The sequence below is a fragment of the Oryza glaberrima genome, chromosome 8 (genome assembly GCF_000147395.1).
Source record: "Oryza glaberrima chromosome 8, OglaRS2, whole genome shotgun sequence".
NCBI lineage: Eukaryota > Viridiplantae > Streptophyta > Magnoliopsida > Poales > Poaceae > Oryza > Oryza glaberrima.
This window is the reverse complement of record NC_068333.1, coordinates 863,686-884,763: the sequence shown is the minus strand read 5'-3', so window position 1 is coordinate 884,763 and position 21,078 is coordinate 863,686. Positions and strand designations below refer to the sequence as shown.

Here is a 21,078-nt window from a genome sequence, read left to right as displayed (position 1 = left end):
GGCGCTCTCTCTCCTCTCTCCTCCCAAAAAGGCAAAGCTCCTTCCTTCTCCTCTGTCTCCTCTCCTCTCCTCTCTAGAGAGAGAAACAGAAAAAAGGAGGAGACGAGGGCTCTGCTCCTCCCCCTGCGCCGGTTGGTCGGAGCTCTGCCTCCTCCTGATTCTGCTGTCCCCTCCCCTCCCCGATCCACCTCCTCCTCCATCTCCTTCTCCTCCCGCCGATCCGATGCGTCATCACTAGCCTCCCCTCCCGCGCTTCCACCAACCACTGCACCTCCACCCTCGCCTCGTGGTTTGGTAATTTGGTTGGCCGCCTGTCCCCTTCCATCCACCGATCCACCTTCCCGTTGCTGCGGGGATGGCCGTCGTCGAGACCTCCGCCGACCACGCCGCGCCGCCGCCGCCCGAGGGGGACGCCGGGGAGAGGGAGATGCGGGATCTGGAGGACCTGCTCTCCAAGCTCAACCCCATGGCCGAGGAGTTCGTCCCGCCTTCCCTCGCCGCCGCCTCCCCCACCGCCTACGCCTACTACCCCACCCCCACCCCCTCCCACGTCTTCCCCGCCGTCGATGGCCTCGCCGGACCCCGACCCAGGGTAACACCAACCAACCACCTCAGGAGTTTTGTTTCACCTTTTCCCGCGGCTCCTGCTGTTCCTCCTGATTCTCACGCTCTTCGTCTCATCTCTTCTCTTCTCCGCAGAAGAAGGGCGGAGGAGGAGGTGGAGGAGGAGGGTTCGGTGGCCAGGGCCACGCCGGGAAGCGCCGGATGAACAGCCGCACCAGCATGGCGCAGCGCGACGAGGTCATCCGCCGCACCGTCTACGTCTCCGACATCGATCACCAGGTCACCCACCCCCACCCCCACACATGGATCCGGTTCATTTCTCTCCATTTCCGCCGCGCTATCAATCCCACAACTCTATTTCGCCTGTCGATTTGATTCGTCATGCCGATTTCCTGTATTTCTCATGATTAGTTGATTATATCAGTTCGATTTGGGTCACCCGTGCTGTTGAGATGGGTTAGGGACGAAACCATTTACAGGATCTCGATGAGAGAGACCATGAGACAGAGTCACATAGATGATGAATCATGAATGGGTATGGATGGGTGGGAGGAGCAGGTTGGGATGTACAGTACGCTACCATGGGTCATCCTCTCTGTTGCTTTCATAGATTTGGGTGCCCCTTCTTACCAAAGCTCTGCTTTTGCACTTCTCGGCGATTTATTTCCTATGGAATCTAGAAAGTTGTAGTATGGGTGTTTTCTTTTTTCCTTTTCTGTGCTTACGTTCGGTGCAGCCAGCCTTGTTGAGTTTTTGTTTTCTTCTCTGGTTGTTTGGCACTGCTACCTTCTTTGGCTTCTTCACATATCCTGCACCTGTAGTATGTCACCTTGGTAGCTTTCGTGCCTGCAACGTTGCATACGTTACGCATGTAACTAATTCAATCTAGTAATATGCAAACATAGCCACCATAAATGTGGGAGTTACTTTGCTAGCTATGTATTTCTGGAAATGTCTTCATTTATGAGCCCTGCTTCTATGTTCCTTTTGTATGCTCTAGTCCTAATAGGAAACAACAGTAACTAAAATCCATGCCCTGTTGTGTATTACCACCCTGCAAAATTAGTATATTCAGAGTGATAACTTTTTGAGAGTAAATGCTTAGGATTTCTTATTTGGTGCGATACAGCCAGGACCAGATTTTATATGTTTCTGTTCATGAGTGTATATTGTGGTTTCATGCTGACATTCCTAGCCTGCATGGTCTGGTTGGTTTTCATTAAGGTAGTCTCATATCCGCATATTGGAAATGAACGTCAAATTATTTGGTTGCTCGTGATGTTTACTAAGATTGAGGCTTTAAATGGCTGATTCTGTTTGCTAGTGAACGCGTTCTTTTTTGGTGCAGGATGATCAATGTTCCATTAGTTATACATCTCCCTTCTTGGATCTAGTATTTTCCCTAATAGGTATATACTGAAACAATTTTATTGCCATGTTCGTGAGTGCAAGATACCTAAATGTTTCTTGCCATGTTCGTGAGTGCAAGGTACCTAAATGTTTCTCTCTTTGGCATATCTGTTCGGTAGAAAGAAAAAAGCACATCACTTTATGGTGTTCTGTACATTTTAGCTGTAGCATTTAGGCAGTATTGTGTACTGTGTGGTGTATGTGATGACAATAGTACCTGTGCATTTGCAGTCTGTACACATTCAATGGATTTATATTCTGTCCTACTTGTAGCCATATTCTTGGTTGAAGTATGCTAGAAGTTTAGAAAATGCATTCTCTTTGCCCTTTGTTTGAGCTCTGTTGAGATAACTGTACGTACAGCAAGATGACACATACGGATGCATTTTTAATGAGTAAATTGCTCTTGCGGTATAGGAACTTAGTGAGTGGGTGCGATTTAGTGCAATAACTTGAAATTTGTGCAAATTGGTATATAAACTTGCCAAGTAGGTGCATTTTCTGATTTGGCAGAGCCACGTGTGCAAAATTGACTATGTCGGCATGCAACCGTGAATTGGTTCTATTGAGAGGAGTCCATGCTAGATTGGTGTTTTTCCTGACAACGATGATGTCTAGGGCTAGAGTTCAGACGATCGCATTGAACATGTCGGCAGTGTGGATGTATAGTGAGGACAAGGTTCAGCAGGCCAATCTTCTCTGCTTAAGCCGCTTGCTAGAAGTTTTCCGTCTCCCATTGGATTGCTTGCTGCAGCAGGGAGAAGAATCACATTGATTGTAGGAATGGAAAAAATCAAATTAAGCAATGGAAACAGCTTTAGTCCACAAGTTTTACACAGTTCTTGCAAGATATCAATCATCTCTGATCATCGAATGGTGCTGCACGGTGTTGCAATGGCAGGAGGTACCTGAGCACGGTGGGGATCCGATGGCACACTGACATGGTCGCTTTTGAACATGTGGCACAGTCAAATCAGAAAATGCACCCACTTGTCAACTTGTTATACCAATTTACACATATTTCAAGTTCTTATACCATGAGCGCAATTTAATCTTTTTCAATTAATCCTTTGTTCGAGACTGTATGTATAGCAGCAAGCTGACACAAATGGATGCCTCTTTTCTTTTTTAATTCCAGGTGTCGTCATTTAGCCTGTCTATAGATGGGTTTGAGCTTAGTTGGTGGAATGCTAGGTGTAGTTCATCCAAGCATTTTGTAGGTGCATTTGCATCACTTGTTATGGTTCTTAGATAATCTTAGGACAACTTGTCACATTATTGTTTTTCATGGGATTGTGTGGATATCCAAGCCAAGTGTACCTTTAGTCTCTATGTTTAGCATTGTTCCTAATGTAACGCTGAATCATGAGTCAGATGCTTTACGTTTTATGTCCATGGTAAATATGATTTTGCTTTGTTCTATTATCTGTATAACAATGTCCTTGTGTGCTCCATGCCATACTATTTTGTGGCATATACTCTGATACTCATAACAAGAAGCAAATCACTCGCTACTTCTCTTTTGACAAATGAGGTCCTGTTAAAGATATGCAGCCATGCAAATTATTCCAATTGTATCTTCTTTATATTTGCCATGTCGGCATTTTTTATGTACTGAAAGCTTTACACTGAATCAGCTTTTCTTGAAGAAATTGTTGACAAGGTCTGAGATCTATGGCATCACTTATGTTAGAGGTGCTGCTAATGGTTTTGCATTTACTATAGTTGTGTTCTGTAAGGCTATGTTCTCTCAGTGTTGAAATGCCTAATTCAGCATTCAAAGGGTTATTTTAAATTTATTTTTCACTTGGCTGTTCTTCTGTATTGATAAAGTTTATAAATTCAACTTTTGGAGCCTGTTGAACTCCATAAGTCCATATTTGTATTATTGTTCTGCTGTTCCATTGTGCAAGATGATATCCAGTTTCCTTTTATTCCCTTCTTTTTAATGCAGTTGCAAATCAGAAATTGTAAGCATGTTGATAGCTTTCATTTTCTTGGTGTTCAGGTCACTGAAGAGCAACTGGCAGCACTATTTATCAACTGTGGACAGGTACATTTTTCTGGCTCCACACTTGCTTTCTGTGATAATTGTGCATAATAATCTTGAAATTTTTCTTTCTGAAGGTTGTGGACTGTCGTATGTGTGGGGATCCGAATTCTGTTCTTCGTTTTGCTTTCATAGAGTTCACTGATGAGGGTAAGTGGTCGAGTGATAATTAAGCATATACTTAGATCAATAGTCAATTGGTTAATAAACTGCTCTGCTGCAGAGAGTGCAAGGGCTGCTCTAAATTTGTCGGGAACCGTGCTTGGATATTATCCTGTCAGGGTGCTGCCATCAAAAACTGCGATTGCACCTGTTAACCCAACATTTCTGCCCAGGGTAAGCTGAATCTGCACAATTCATGTATTTGCATAAATTTCATTATTAATTCTTATTTCAATGAAATTTATGCAAATACGTGTACACCTGATGTCTAAAAGCTGGCCCCCATTCTTGTTGCCTGCAGTCCGATGATGAGCGTGAGATGTGTGCAAGGACTATTTACTGCACAAACATTGACAAGAAGGTATGCTACAATTTGCTATCCAGTCATTGTACTCTGTTTTTCGTTATCCTTTATGCTCATGTTTCTTTGGCATTTGATGCATTTGATACAGGTCTCTCAGGCAGATGTGAAATTGTTCTTCGAGTCGATATGTGGAGAGGTTGGTGATTTGTCATTCCTTATGTCAACCTTTTCTTCACAATCATACTGAAATGCAATTCAAGGAACAACTTCCCTCATTGCAATACCACCTTTACAGGTATATCGGCTGAGGTTGCTTGGTGACTACCATCATTCTACTCGCATCGCCTTTGTGGAGTTTGTGATGGTCAGTATGTCTTGCCTGTTTCATATTTGTCTAAAATTGCTGCATTTCTACACACATTAAATTTTTAGTGTTACTAGTTGACAACACAGAATAGCACACTGCTCACGACTTTGTAGAAAATATGCACAATGAACTGTTCTCTAGTCAGTTTACTGTGGTTTCTAGGTAGTTCGATTTTTTAAAGAACTTTTATGGAATCCAGTTGTCAATCAGTGCAGCACGAAATTGTTCTGCGCTATCTGAGTTTTTAGTCCAATCAACTGAATAAATCAGCTAGAAAACAGTTCAGAGCCTTTGATGTTTTGAGCGAGAACTGTGGAAAGACGAGATCGAGTGTATTTGGTATTTACATAATTCCTTGCTATTTGAAATTTTTCTTCTCCATTAGTCCTACTCAACAGTGATTTCCTGTTAATTGGTGACAACAGATGTGTTGGTTGGTGCTATGAATTATGATCTCTTGTCTAGCATTGCATGGCAGTATAGGTGGATTTTTAAAATCATGTCCTTGAACCCTGGACTGTGGTCCTAAGTACTCTTGATTGATAAGTTTCCTGCTTACAGGAACTGTTGCTAGCTGTTTCTGTCATTATGCTAAGTGCATTAACTTGATACGCCCTCAGCTTTGAAGCATATTGTCTGTGGGGGTGGGGGGTCAAACTTGTATTCCTTTATCCAAAATCTTACATGGTGCTAGTTTCTGTGTATACATAACTGATCTCTATCTTACGTTTAACTTCTTTTTGTCAACATTCAGGCTGAAAGTGCCACTGCTGCTCTCAACTGCAGTGGTGTCATACTGGGTTCCTTGCCAATAAGGTAAAGATGTGGTCTTTCACATATTGACAGCTTTTGTACAAACAAGTTATTTACGGAAATGACTGAGGCGGCTTTGCTTATATTTCAGGGTGAGCCCCTCAAAGACTCCCGTGCGTCCCCGTGCACCTCGCCAGCTGATGCACTAGGTGTTGTAGGTACAGGAGGTGCTGATGGCACTGCTTATATATAGAGATAGACATATATGAAAGAGAAGTTACGATATATGTCTTTTGTTTTATCTGCTCGGCCTTCTTTTTACTGTACCGTTAGTAAGTATCTACACTTGCAATGGAGGGGGGAAACCGTTACCGGGTTTGGTCTTTTTCTTTTTTACCTTGCACATAGCGCTTCTTAGAAGTGGGCCTGACGCTTTTGTCCTTGATGCAGCAAGGCAAAACTCCTGGACTTTTGTCGCTGTTCAGTTGTTTGCTGTGTCTTGTTTGCTACTGAAAACCTGATGAACTCGTTACCTGAAAATGGAGACTTATCGTTATGCTGTACATTTGCCACCTGCTATCTTTTTCTTACTGACCCAGATCTCGCCTTCAATTCACTCGTCGGAACTGTATTATTCTTGCACTGAACATTCGTTTTTATCGCCTTATGCCGATTTCTATGTTTATTGTCTGCACAATACCGTGTCAGTAGATTTCAGAGTTAAATGCATATATTCATCTCAAGTTATTTTGGTTCTGGTCGAGTTGCAAAACATGGCACAAGTAGAAGGCAGACATGTGGAACTGTACAGTCAGATCCACCATTGGATGGATGCACTGGAACTGCAACTGCAACTGCAACTATGTTATGGTTCGTTTCTTGATTGGTCGTTGATAAGAAGAGCTTCCATGGTTATGAGCTGTCCAGTGGTAGTACGTACATCCATTCATTTTAGGCTCAAATTCCACTATTGCATCACATGGTCGTGTCAAAACTGCACATCAGGTTTTAGTGGCTACTGTTGCAGGTTGTGCAGTCATCGATCGAGGTGGGTGCAGCAGAGGCCAGAGATTTGATCACCATCAGTTCAGACTTGAGATTGCCATTTTTCTCATGAATTTTGCATCTGCAGGATACTTGATTTCTCTGATTATCGAGCTCGTGATTTGAAATTCTGAACTAGTACTAATTGTCTTTTCGCTGTAGCTTAAGAAAAGTTGCAACCGCGTGCACAGCGCCTCGCTGTTTTGAGATGCCTCATGTGAAAAATGTAGTGTGATGCCGGCTACGGGCTTCCTAATGTCGTAAACTGCATTTCCCTATGCTACCTATATACTATGATGCAGTTGGAATTGGGATGATTTCATCTGTCACAAACTAGGCAATTGAATTGCTGTTTCCCAACTAACTGGAATACTAATTATTGCCAGAATTGATCTTAGTAGTAGCAGGCTTGTTTTCATTCAAACAGTTCTTGTCTGCTGAACTATCCGTGCATAATCAATTTGGATCAACTTAAAAACAGTGTGGTCGTAGCCTTGATGTGTGAGTGTACCAGGATGCAAATCACTACTACTGTCAAGCAGCAGGCCCATGCATGTACACCATTTTTCTGAATATATATCTCAGCTTGCCTAGCTACCAACCCGTACTTGTTTTACATCATACTCTGGTCTCCATCGTTCGGCTACGGCTTATTAGTAAATAAAAATAAATTTGTGGGTAAAACTTTTATAAATGTGTTTTTTTACTTAAAAGTCAATATTGAAAAAGAAACTACGTTGAAAATATGTCAAAATCAATCTTAAAATTAAGCTTGAAAATTCAAAAATTGGCTTTTTCTTTGGCTTATTAGGCCATCCGATGGGGCTGTCTATCTGTCCCAAAATAAATAGGTTTTGGATGGATGAGACATATTCTAGTAGTATATATGAATCTGGAGAGACTGTGTCCAGATTCGTATATATATCCAGTCTCTCTGTCCAGATTCGTAGTATAGACAATGTGTCCCATCCACCTAAAAAACCTTATATTTTGGGACATATGGAATATAATCTGTTGTCATCTGTATAACAACACCAACTTAATTAATCACTTTTATTATATGCTACTAGTACTCTTTGATATGTTTTGTTTCAAACTTTTGATAACGAAAATCGATCTAGCCTCTACGTCGTACATACGCTCTTTTTTTTTTTTGGGAAAAAAAGGAATATATGTCTGATGTAGAGGCTGAATTGATTTTCATTATCAAAAGTTTGGAACAGAACACATCGGACATAAATTTGGCCTTTGTTTAATCAGAAAAGAAAGAAAAAAAATTAACCTTGTTATGAGAATGCATACACCTTGTAATTTGGCATTGAAATGCACAGATTATGAACTAGTTATATATGAATGTGAATGTTAAAGACTTTCTCAACTTAAGCGTGGCCAAAACCAGCTGGCCACGTCTGTGGCTCGGTTGTTAGCATGGTGGCAAACTGTCACATGTAGCGGTGACCGACCGGTGTTAAGCTCTCTCTCCAGCGGTTTGTGGAGGTTGCTGGTACGTGTGATGCGATATTATTTCTTTTCTCTTATTATTTTCTTTTAGGATTATAATCTTGTAATTTTTTCTAGCATAAGCTTCGAACTAGGCTGGTGCCCAGTGGCGAAGTTTCATAGAGACCAAACTTGGTCATGCCCACCCAGCTTTTGAAAAATTACATCAAGGTCCATGGGTCTTCATATTGAGTATCATGCAAAATGGCACGATTAAGACTCCCTACTTAAGGCTCTTTTTAGTTCCCAAAATAAAAATTTTCATGCTATTACATCGAATGTTTGACATATATATAGAATATTAAATGTAGGAAAAAACCCAATTACATAGATTACGTGTAAATTGCGAGACGAATCTTTTAAGCTTAATTGCGCTATGATTTGACAATGTGGTGCTACAGTAAACATTTACTAATGATAGATTAATTAGGCTTAATAAATTCGTCTCACAGTTTTCTGACGGAATCTGTAATTTGTTTTGTTATTAGACTACTTTTATTACTTCAAATGTATGTCCGTATATCCGATATGATAACCAAACCTAAAAATTTTCCCCAACTAAACAAGCCTTAAAATGAAAGAAGCTTCATCACTGCTGGTGCCGTTCGGTTAAAGGAAAACAACTGGTCAACTGTGTAGTATGAATAGATACGAATCTGTACAGTGACAACTGCATGTGTATCTCAGGCTTGCCGATTTCAAGAACGTTGCTTGCACACAACAATCTCCCTTTCTGCATTCGTCCAAGGAATGAAAGTATCACAAGCAAGCGGGGCCGCCCCATAAACCTATGTCCATATGGTCCAATATCCGTGTCTTCAGGGTCTAATTAATTAACCTTACATAATCCAGCAACAGCAACAGCAACATAAGCAGCAGGATCAGTTGCCAGCACTGCAGCTAGCGACAATAGTCGTCTACCCTGTCAACAAGATCATCATATATGTATCTAGCTAGTACTCGAGACAAGCTGGATCACCAAATTAAAAGAAAAGTAATACTTATCCATTTCAAATTACTTATCATTCTAACAGCTTTTGTCCCAAATCAACCATTTCTATCATTGATCGACTCCATCATATCTGTTTCAAATTACTTATATATCATTCTAAAAACTTTGTCCCAACTCAACTATTTCTATCATTGATCGACTCCATCTGATTCAAATTACTTATTATTCTAACAGCTTTGTCCCAACTCAACCATTTCTATCATTATTGATGGACCATCAATTCATAGAAAAATCATATTGGTAGTTCAACAATATGCAAATTATTACCGTGAATCTGAAAAATACTCTAATCTTTATGATGTCAAACCATATAATTTTTTCGTAATTAATGGTCAAAGATATAAAAAGTTAGACATACGGCAAATCTAAAATGACACCAGAGCAATATAACTGAGAGGGAGTATATATACAAACCCAACATATATATTTATAATATGTACACACACATATATAGATATAAGTATTGTTGAAAGAAAATGTATAATTAATTCAATTGGCGATATTATAATATTAATGCAAAGGAGATGTATATAGTAGTGTGTTTCTTGCCGGCGTCTCCATCCACTCTCCTGACGCTTGTCCAACTTCATGTGCTTTAGCTTGCATTGCTTGCATGCTTTGCTTCTGCACACTACGTACTCCATAGCAGTAGCAGCAATATCATATCTGCCGCAATTTATGGCCGGCTACCTAGCTACATCGATCCATGAATCTCTGTCTATCTATAAATATGTTTGTTAGTAGTTTGTACATGCATGTGTGTCATCTAGCACATGATGCAATTCGTTCTGAGCGACAGTACACAAAGAATGAATTGAGAGTTCGATTCACTGCAATCTAGGTAGCTAGCCAGCAATATTTATAAGTTTTTAGTTAGTTAGCAAGAGTGATATATGATCATAATTAGTTAGGTTCTTAATTGCATCGATCGCTTAATTTGCTGCTGGCTAAATGGGGAGCTGCGCATCCAAGAAGATGTGGACGACGGCGAGCGCCGCCGCGGTGCACCCCTGGTCGCCGCCGCCGGCGGCCGGCCAGCTCACCGTGCGGATGCGCGCCAGCGAGTTCAACGCGCTTGCCGCCGGCGGCGACATCGGCCGCGCCATCCTCGACGGCTGCATCGCCGGTCGCTGGGCGTGGTCGTCGCCGGCGTCGTCGTAGCATATACAACAAGCTTAACTGTATACATACATACATACGTACACGTATACATGTACATACGTATGCGTATATCCTTGTACATATGTAGCATTATTGGAGTATATACGTAGATATATATACACGTATTGCAAGTGTGATTAATTAGTCAAAAAGTTAATGGTTCATGTGTCGATTGTTAATTTTTCGAAATGATATATAGTGATGGATTAGTTTCTTCTTGAAATCGATCGTTGACTCTGATCTTTGGAGTGATGATGAACACCAATCGATCGAATCGATCGATGGATTAGCTGTCGACAAGCAAATGGGCCTGAGAGGCGCACTAGCTAGCTAGGACGAAGTCGCATGCATCTGTCTTACTGTCTACTACTACTCGCTATGAACTGGATGCCACTGACATATACATGATCAAATTAAAGCTAATAGCTTAGCGACTGGATTCGTTTTTGGGTAAAGTTCATCAGCTTTTTCTGAATTTTCTCATGCATCCATCGGACTCAGCTGAGAGAACTGACAGCAATGCTGCCGCGCACTAGCTAACTGCTTGATCACCAATTCGCCATGCACGCATGTCGTGTCCATGTGAAGTATCTATCTGCGAAAATCTTTGCTGTTCTTGATGACACTTGGCATGCGAGGTAGGTAGGTTGCTAGTATGAAATTGAAAAAAAAAATATGGAACTTTTCACATATATATGTGTGCAGATAAAGGGAGAATTTTGCAGGGAATGATGGCCCATCCTGTCGGCAATATTTGTTTTTCAGTCTCGATCGACTGATAGCTTTTGTCACTGTATCTGCCGTCAAGTAGGGCAGCATACATGCACGAAGAATCAAGAATAAAATTTGGCCGTCTCATCTCACCTGCATGATGATCTCTCACCTGCATATGAGAGAGATGTGTGGATCATAGTCAAAGCATGTTGGCTAAAGAATGAGAAATATTGTACTAACTTATGATGAATGAATAGCAAAAGTAAAAGGTGGGGTGAAAACCTTATTTTGGATCTCCTTGAGACCTCAGCGAACGGTGGACGGCATTCTTCGTCGCTCTTCTTCATAAAAACGTCCTTTAGGAGGTTTATTTTTGCCAAAACCATGCTCAGACAATTGGTGCGAAGCCGGTGGGTGGCAACGGGTTGACTGGTCTACGTGAGGAAGAGGGAACTTTCTTCTTTCTCACCGTCTCTCTCTATTACCTTTTCATCCCGCTGTCGTGTTGTCAGCTAGGTGCTTGTTTGTTAGAGATTTGTTTTGGTGATTTGGCTATAGCTCCTTAATTTGCTGGGTCTAGTGGTGGCCGGTCCCGGTGCTAGCCCTTTTCTTGGTTGTGTGTAGGTGCTGTCAGTGTATGGTGGTGGTTTTTTATTTTTATTTTCTTGGTTATTGTCTTAGGATAGTAGTTTTATAATTTTTTTCTACTCTATTCAGTGAAACATCGCACTATGTTGTTTGTTTTAGAAAAAAAGTTGAAAGGCATGCATGCTGAACAATACGCGCCATTTTTCCTTATTAGTTTCAACAAAGAATTTCCCAATCTTTTTCATGGATAACAACCCATATTTATGTACATGGATTATTACTATCAACTATAGATCTTAATTAACAAGCAAGGATGAAGCTTTTGCTTCCCATTATATATATATATATATATATATATATATATATATATATATATATATATATATATATATATATATATATATATATCTGCATTCTCATCCTGCATGCAAGATCTAAGCTGTATTGAATTCATTTATCTTAATTAGCCTCCATCTCCATGACTTGACACGCATCAAACAACACATACACATCATGCTGCATGCTGACGAAACCTAATATCGATCCATAACTGCACACATGAACCATCTGCAGGTCTTCGTGCAGTGGTAGCTCAATTAAGCAATGCACAGCAGATCAATGCTCAAGATTACAGGTCAATCGAGATCGATTATGTTTGATCACAACCTTATTAATTACATTGTACGAACTAGTAGTCGTACGTATAGTACTCTCGTCTTGCATTAATAAGAAATTCAATATGCATCGTGGAGGCCTTCATGTTCTATCGTCGTACGTCCTCTGCTCTGCCATGATGATAACGTGAATAAAAGAAGAAGATTAAATCAACTTTTCCTTGTTTCAGAACAACCTGATCATGATCTGCTTTGTCAAACAATCTTTACGTCGAAACATGAATTCGGCAATAATAAAATAGAGTAGCGCACAAGACCTAAAAGTGGATGGATACGGAGATAAGAATTTAGACAGGTCAAAAAGAGGTAATACCCTACTCCTGTTTGGGGATTTGAATCCGCCGAGTGTAGTATAGATCTGACGATCTAGTTGTCTCATGCCCCCTAGAGAGCCTCCTGCCCACCTTATATATGATGGGGGCAGGATTACAAGATAGAAACCTTAACCAACACGGTATCGGTTTCCTAAATCTACTTTACAATCTTATCAAATCAGGACTTTAGGCCGTTCCATAATATACAGGGAAACGTAATACCCAAGTCATAATCCGTTACATATTTTATAGATATAAGTTATCCCCTATAACCAGTCGGATAACCACGCCATATGGGTATGGGGTACCCATAATCTCCACAGTAGCCCCTGAGACCTTCGCAGTCGAAAAGATAATCTTCTCTCAAACCAGATTACTCCAAAGCCGAGTGCTTCAATCATCATCGCCATGATCTCCCGAGTACTTTTACCAAATATGAAGACCGTGAAGGGCTGAAAAATAAAGTCAGGTGCATCGACTAGATGCACCTAATAGGTGTAGCCCCCGACTATGTGGTTAGCTGAACAAATTAAGCATATAGTCAAGGAATAAATAATCCAACCAACCGAGTGGTTTTGATAATTGTAGTCAACCAAGTGACTTAATATTAATATATAGCATATGCGGTGTGAATCCCGAATAACATGATCCGAGTGATATACCGACTGCTTTGTAAAATATGATGCATGCAACCTAAAATTGACTACATTATTGAAAATTCACATAGCAAAACAGCTATAAAGAAGAGCTTGATGTTGTGAATAAAGAAATTTCCAAAGTATTGGGCATACACCATGCGCACACTGCTTTAACAGATGTGCTTAAGTCCCTAAAAGACACATGGTTTCACCACACCTGGAAATATATGGCATATGTGGTGTAACATCCGAGTAAATAAACTCATAAGGATTTACCAACCATCTGGAAAATGACCAAAATATATAATCAACCTAAGCCATAATATTGGTCAATAAAAATGCACACTTACGTGGCAAAAAGCAATGATATTGTATCCAATCAATTGCTTGATAAACCCAAACAGCGTCATGACTATATAAAAAAAGTCAACAAGGCAGCTATATAAAGCTTTACTGTTTGACACCTTTTAAGATGCATTGTACCAACTCCTAAAAAGTTGAGTAATTGCGGTATAAAAGGATTTTAAGGTATTGGGCACTTGATCACGCGCACTTTGGCCTAAGCAAAAAGTGCCTAAGTCCCTAAAAGAACGTGACAGGCCATACCTAAAAATATGGGCTGCAGACATATTAGGCCTAGGCCAAAAAAATGCCTTCGACACCCTTTAAAGGATGACGCATGTAACATGCTCCCGAGTAATAAATCTTCCAGGTGATATAGACCAAGTGTAGCTAATATGAATAGCTTCTGATATAAGTGATTATCCCTTATGGGATACTCCAAAATAGATATAAAAATTGAATCCCGACTGGCGCAAGTATTCGGTTGATAACCCTTACGGGGAATAATAAATAGTCCAGTCTTTGAGCATAGAAAATAAACCCATGATCATGAATTCATGTTGCATGTATCCGGAACAAAATCCATCTTGAAGGTATGATCGTTGTGCTTGAGCTCGTGAGCCCCTAAGCATATAGCTTATCCCTTTGGAGTAGTTGAAATTGTCCATCGGTGATAGCTGATGCAATCGGCATGGAAACGAGGAAACCAGTCGACAGTAGTCAGATCAACTAGCAGTGAAGATAAAGGCACCCAGCAATAGCGACAGAGTTTTGTAGCCATGGTGACGAAATAATCAGTCGGAGACAGACGATGCAGCTGGTGAAGAAAATGAAGATGCCCATTAGTGGCGACATAATAAGCCATCCGTGAAGGCAAGGATACCGGTCGGTGGTGATGAAAGCAATCCGATGGTGAAGATGTAGACACGCATCAAAGGCGATGACGAAATCCACCAATCATGAAGATGCAGGAAATAGTCGCCGACGACAAACGCAACTGACATGATGAAGATGACAATGTCGGCGATCTAGTCAATAGCAGTGTCGCAACCAATGATAATGATGAAGACGCTCATCAACATTTGCATAGTAGGTCAACCGTGAAGGTGAAATAATAAGTCGGTGAAGACATAATCATCCATTAGCAACAACGGAGATGTCAGGGCCGATGAAGCAGAGGTGCTGGTGATGATGTCAGTTACAATAGTCCATCAAATTAATGTTATAGCTGTTGTAGATGCTTCACTTGGAGGAGAGTTAATGTTGTTGCCCAACTCGTCTAAACCGAAATATTTGAAGTTGTTGAAGTAGAATGTCTGCTCTGAAGCAAAGATAAAGATAATGACTCCTGGAGTTGATTCGTTGGTTGATTAATTGATTTCTTCAGCTTGACATAAAATTTGTCAAATTTTGAGCCTTGTATTTGTGTAGCCCCCCGACTCTTTGATTAGTTGGGAAATAACTGAACATAGAGTCGAGAACTGTAGCTTCTTGTCGTCGAATAGTCATTGCTTGATTGAAGATATGTGTTGAAGATGTCCAAGTAGAAATCCTGAATATTGGAGAGCTACTTGTTGTAGTAAAATAACACGGCATCGCATGCCGAGATGTCGAGGTTCACAAAGATGTCGCGGTTAGTGAAGTAGCAAAACTTGCAAAGTAGCAGCAATAGAGTTTGCCGGTGCCGAAGATAATAAAGATGAAGTCGCTCTACCATGACGACAAAGTTGCATTGCCGTGATGAAGTGAACACGAGTCGGCGGCAACAGAAGCAAACTGGTAGTGAAGACGCGCAGTTGTGAAGATAAAAGCACCAGTCGGCGGCGGCATAACCAGTCAGCGACAGAAGACGATGATGTCCATCAGTAGTGATAGCTGTATAAACCAGACATAGAGGTAAGGGCACTAGTCAGCAGCAGACGAGACGACCGGCGATGAAGACGATAAGGCCAATCAACACTGGCAGAATCATGCAGCCATGAAAGTGAAGAAACCAGTCAGCGGCAGACGTAGACAGCTTGCGTTGAAGATGATGACGCCTATTAGTGGTGGCAGCGACATGGCCAGCCGTGAAGACGATAGCACTAGTTGGCATCACACGAGGCGGCTGGTCGTTGAAGATGGAGACGCCCAACAACGGCGGCATAATAGGCCAGTCGTGCAGGCGGAGACACCAGTCGGCGGCGGTGAAGGCAAGCCAGTCGGTGAAGACGTAGACGCCCAACAACGGCGGCATAATAGGCCAGTCGTGCAGGCGGAAACACCACTCGGCGACGGACGAGGCGGCCGGTCGGTGAAGATGTAAACGCCCAACAACGGCGGTATAATAGACCAGCCGTGCAGGTGGAAACACCAGTTGGCGGTGGACGAGGCGGCCTGTCGGTGAAGATGTAGACGCCCAACAATGGTGGCATAATAGGCCAGCCGTGCAGGCGGAAACACCAGTCGGCGGCGGACGAGGCGGCCAGTCGGTGAAGATGTAGACGCCCAACAACGGCGGCATAATAGGCCAGCCGTGTAGGCGGAAACACCAGTCGGCGGCGGACGAGGCGGCCAGTCGGTGAAGATGTAGACGTCCAACAACGGCGGCATAATAGGCCAGCCGTGCAGGCCGAAACACCAGTCGGCGGCGGACGAGGCGGCCAGTCGGTGAAGATGTAGACGCCCAACAACGGCGGCATAATAGGCCAGCCGTGCAGGCGGAAATACCAGTCGGCGGTGGACGAGGCGGCCAGTCGGTGAAGGCGGCCGGTCAGTGAAGACGTAGACGCCCAACAACGGCGGCATAATAGGCCAGCCGTGCAGGCGAAAACACTAGTAGGCGGCGGACGAGGCGGCCGGTCGGTGAAGATCTAGACGCCCAACAACGGCGGCATAATAGGCCAGCCGTGCAGGCGGAAACACCAGTCGGCGGCGGCGGAGGCAAGCCGGTCATAATAGGCCAGCCGTGCAGGTGGAAACACCATTCGACAGCGGACGAGGCAGCCGGTCGGTGAAGACGTAGACGCCCGACAACGGCGGCATAATAGGCCAGCCGTGCAGGCGGAAACACCATTCGACAGCGGACGAGGCGGCCGGTCGGTGAAGACGTAGACGCCCGACAACGGCGGCATAATAGGCCAGCCGTGCAGGCGGAAACACCAGTCGGCAGCGGACGAGGCGACCGGTCGGTGAAGACGTAGACGCCCAACAACGGCGGCATAAAGGCCAGCCATGCAGGTGGAAACACTAGTCGGCGGCGGACGAGGCGGCCGGTCGGTGAAGACGTAGACGCCCGACAACGGCGGCATAATAGGCCAGCCGTGCAGGCGGAAACACCAGTCGGCAGCGGATAAGGCGGCCGGTCGGTGAAGTCGTAGACGCCCAACAACGGCGGCATAAAGGCCAGCCGTGCAGGCGGAAACACCAGTCGGCGGCGGACAAGGCGGCCGGTCGGTGATGTTCTGACTAATCCATTCCTGGAGCGTAAGAGATAAGCTTAAAGCCATGAATCCCTTTTATGCATATCTGGATCTGGATCCTGAAGAACAAACATATAGGATGAGTAGTATCTGATGTAAATACAGTACTTGAGAAAGATTCAAGTATTTTAAAATACTTATAAATATATATTTCTCCTCTTGTCAATTTTGATTTCTCCGAGCGGATGACTCCTTACGTTTAAACACTATGCCCGACTAGTCATAGCCCCCAAGCACTGGGAGTCGGCCTAGGCACTTCCCAAACATGCATACGAGTGACATGAGTTCGTCATTAATGGAACAAAGTTTCACGGTTCAGAGTTTACTACTCGGGTACTTTTGCAATTGTTAAGAGAAGAAAATAAATTTATCTTATCTCTATGCTTTTGATTTATTCCGAATAATACTTAGCACCTTGCGTTACTCGGCCCATCCAACGAGCCCCCGGGTGCTAGCAATCGGCCCAAAGGCAACTATCCATCGGCAAACCAAACAGAAAGCATAGGAAGATAGAACTCCATAACTCGATAGGAACTTTATTGTTACTCGGATTATTTCACAAGCAATCAAGATAAATAAAAATTGTTTAAAAATATGATATAACATCTATAGCCCCCGACTCACTAGTCAACGGCGAACCAGTTGATGTAGTGAGGCAGAGGAAAAGGAAAATATCATATAAAGAAAATTATTAATGACTTAGCTTTGTAATATTCCCCTTGGTGGTGGCAGAGGTGGCCAATATGGGAACAAAGTCGTCCATCAATAATAATGAAGACACCAGTCGGCGACGACGAAGGCGGTCGACGGTGAAAGCGAAGATGCCCACCAACGGCGGCATAATTGGCCAGCCGTGTAGGCAGAGACACCAGTCGGCGGCGGCAAAGGCAAGCCGGTCGGTGAAGACGTGGACGCCCATGAATGGTGGTGTGGCCGACCAACTGTATAGGCGAGGACACCAGTCGGCGGCGACGGAGGCAGGCCGGCGGTGAAGTCGTAGACGCCCAACAGCGGCGGCATAATAGGCCAGCCGTGCAGGCGGAAACACCAGTCGGCGGCGGCGAAGGCCAGCCGGTCGGTGAAGACGTGGACGCCCGTGAACGGTGGTGTGACCAACCAACCGTAAAGGCGAGGACAACAGTTGGCGGCGACGGAGGCAGGCCGGCGGTGAAGTCGTAGACGTCCAACAGCGGCGGCATAATAGACCAGCCGTGCAGGCGAGGGCTCCAGTCGGTAGCGGACGAGGCGGCCGGTCAGTGAAGATGTTAGTCGGCAACAACAAAGGTAGCCGACACAGGTACATGCAAAATAAATCAATGAATAGATCATCTGCTTAGTACCACATAAGAAAAATATAGGTATAAAGAAGCTTGTGCATGTATGTTTGCATATATCAATGCATATACACGGCTTGCATATATTGATCAATTAGCCAACTAATCTCCTGTGGCATGAACGCTAGACACATCCACACATCACCCGACAGGTCCTGCCATGCGCTCGTACAGATCGCAGGACCGAGTCCAGATCAAATCCCAGTCAGAAACTTCTTGTGATGGGGATCGGACACGTTCGACCGGGAGTGCATGCAAAATAATAAACCACAGATCAAATAGAATTAGTAGAATAAACAAATAAAAAAGTATAGATGATTATGAATGTTAATCGATGCATGTATGTTTGCATGTAGATCGATTTGTAGAAGAAGTCGGCGTCAGCCAGCTTGCCAGGGGTGATTAAAAAATTAACCACCACCACATATGTGCATCCGGCCCTGTAACCGATGGCTAACTTGATGGTCCTTCAGCACGTCGTCGTCATTGAAGGTAGCCGGCGGATCTCATCAATAGCCAGGACATGCATGCAAACAAAAATTTGGGCCACACATCAATCTGTGTATTAGAAATTGATAAATAATAATAGATTGGAAATTAAGGAAAATCCCACGACACGGAGAATGTATCCATCGAATTCGACGAGATGGATCGTGGACCGAAGACCACGCCGGTGATTTCCAAGATTAGTTCCATCACACTTTTCGATGAGGAACTTGAAGCACCCCTACCTGGCGCGCCAACTATCGAAACATGAATTCGGCAATAATAAAAGGGGGTAGCGCACGAGACCTAAAAATGGATGGATGCGGAGACAAGGATTTAGACAGGTTCAGGCCCTCTCAATGAGAGGTAATACCCTACTCCTGTTTGGGGATTTGAATCCGCCGAGTGTAGTATAGATCTGACGATCTAGTTGTCTCATGCCTCCTAGAGAGCCTCCTGCCTACCTTATGTATGATGGGGGGGCAGGATTACAAGATAGAAACCTTAACCAACACGGTATCAGTTTCCTAAATCTACTTTACAATCTTATCAAATCAGGACTTTAGGCCGTTCCATGTGGAGATTATGGATACCCTATATCTACATGGCAGTTATATTCCAGCTGGGTATAGGGTATCGAATAGAGATAGAATATCTTCACGAGAACTCGGGTTAGATTATAAACTTGTATGTCAAGGAAATACCCGGGATTTAGTCGGTTACGATTGTATTTTATCTGTAATCCCATGTTCCGTTGGGATATGGAATGTATTTTGTAAAGCAGACCCCTTCCCCTATATAAGGAGGGGTCTGGATGCCTCTCGGGGCGCAGTTTTTTCCTAGATCATACAATCAATAATACATTCGGCGGAATCATCCCCGAACAGGACTAGGGTATTACTTCTTGAATAAGAAGGCCTGAATCTGTATAAAATTCTTCGTCTCCAAACCCATCCACTTTCCTAGCTTGATAGCCACCCCCTTTTAGTATTGCCGAAATCTTGTTTCGACAGTTGGTGTGCCAGGTAGGGGTAGCGTCAAGTTTTTGCCGACTAAGTGCGATGGGTTCCGTCTCCGGCATCGACGACTTCGCCTTCCCTCCCGGGCAGGCGTTCCGGTTCGGCAGCCTCAACTTCATCACCAACAACTTCGGCAAGATCTCTCTCCTTGACTCGGATTCGAACCAGTCGGGGAGAAACCAAGTCCCCTCGCTGTTCGGTATTCCGAACTCGGCCTAGGCCTACTCCAAGATCATCTCTCCCGAGTTGGTTTCAAACCACTCGGACGAGATCCAATCTACCCCTCAGCGACCAGATCAAGATGACGAGTCCTATCCTTCAATCCTGATGAGACTTCCTGATGATTTGGCCGCTGTCTTCACAGCCAAGGCATCTCCCACTCGAAGATCTAGACGAGCCCCGGCTTCGGCCCCAATCCAATCTAGATCCAGGGAGGTTGGCGTTATACTCCAACCTCTTGGGACAGTCTCGACGGAAGAGTTGGATGGCTACCTCAGCTCCCCTGGCGTCAGTTCTCGACCAACCGAGATCCTCGACTACGGCGACTTCGACAACTTCGACGACAGCTATGAGGATAATTACACGCCTCTCTTCTTCGGCATATTCATGGCTGACAACGAAACGGAGGAACAACGCCGAGCCCGAGAAGCGGACGAAGAGTGCACACGACAAGAAACTGAACGTCGCCGACTGGAGGAAGAACGATAGCGACAAGAGCGAGAACGACTACAGCGTGAGCAACAAGATCGCGAGCGAGTTGCAAAGGAGGCTGAAGATCGACGGCAGCGCGCCTTGGAATCCGGGCGACGAGCGAGAGAGCTCATCGGGCAACAAGACGTCGATGGAACAGCGGTTTTTCGCACCCCCAGCAGAACGCGGTTGCAGCAATTACTCTCCTCGACAACCTCCTCAAGGAAGACGTACTCAATCAAGCTGATCATGTTGTCAACATCTTGAACCAGACGAAGACCATGATCGCTGCCTCGGTTCCAGCCAACTCCGCAAGCACCCGCACCCCAACTGGTAGCCGAGTCCCTCACCTTCGATCTCAGGGCTATCACCAGCCAAGCCTCAGCATTGCCGGCGCCGGATCTAGTCGCAGGAGCAGGGGACATGATGAACGATCTGTTCGTTCGCCTCCCGAACGATATAGGGAACGTCGAGTTGAACATCCACACTCC

The 21,078-nt window shown here is 44.0% G+C and overlaps 1 protein-coding gene across 1 annotated transcript; it reads left to right on the top strand.

The window, feature by feature from the left end:
• Window positions 1-6,173, top strand: LOC127782210 (polyadenylate-binding protein-interacting protein 11-like). The gene is made up of 10 exons (XM_052309297.1): window positions 1-592; window positions 700-843; window positions 3,983-4,027; window positions 4,102-4,174; window positions 4,248-4,360; window positions 4,488-4,547; window positions 4,639-4,686; window positions 4,786-4,854; window positions 5,612-5,673; window positions 5,762-6,173. Exons 1-10 carry the CDS (start codon window positions 356-358, stop codon window positions 5,817-5,819), a joined length of 909 nt encoding a protein of 302 aa, XP_052165257.1. The 5' UTR covers window positions 1-355; the 3' UTR covers window positions 5,820-6,173.
• The last annotated feature ends 14,905 nt before the right edge of the window (window positions 6,174-21,078 follow it).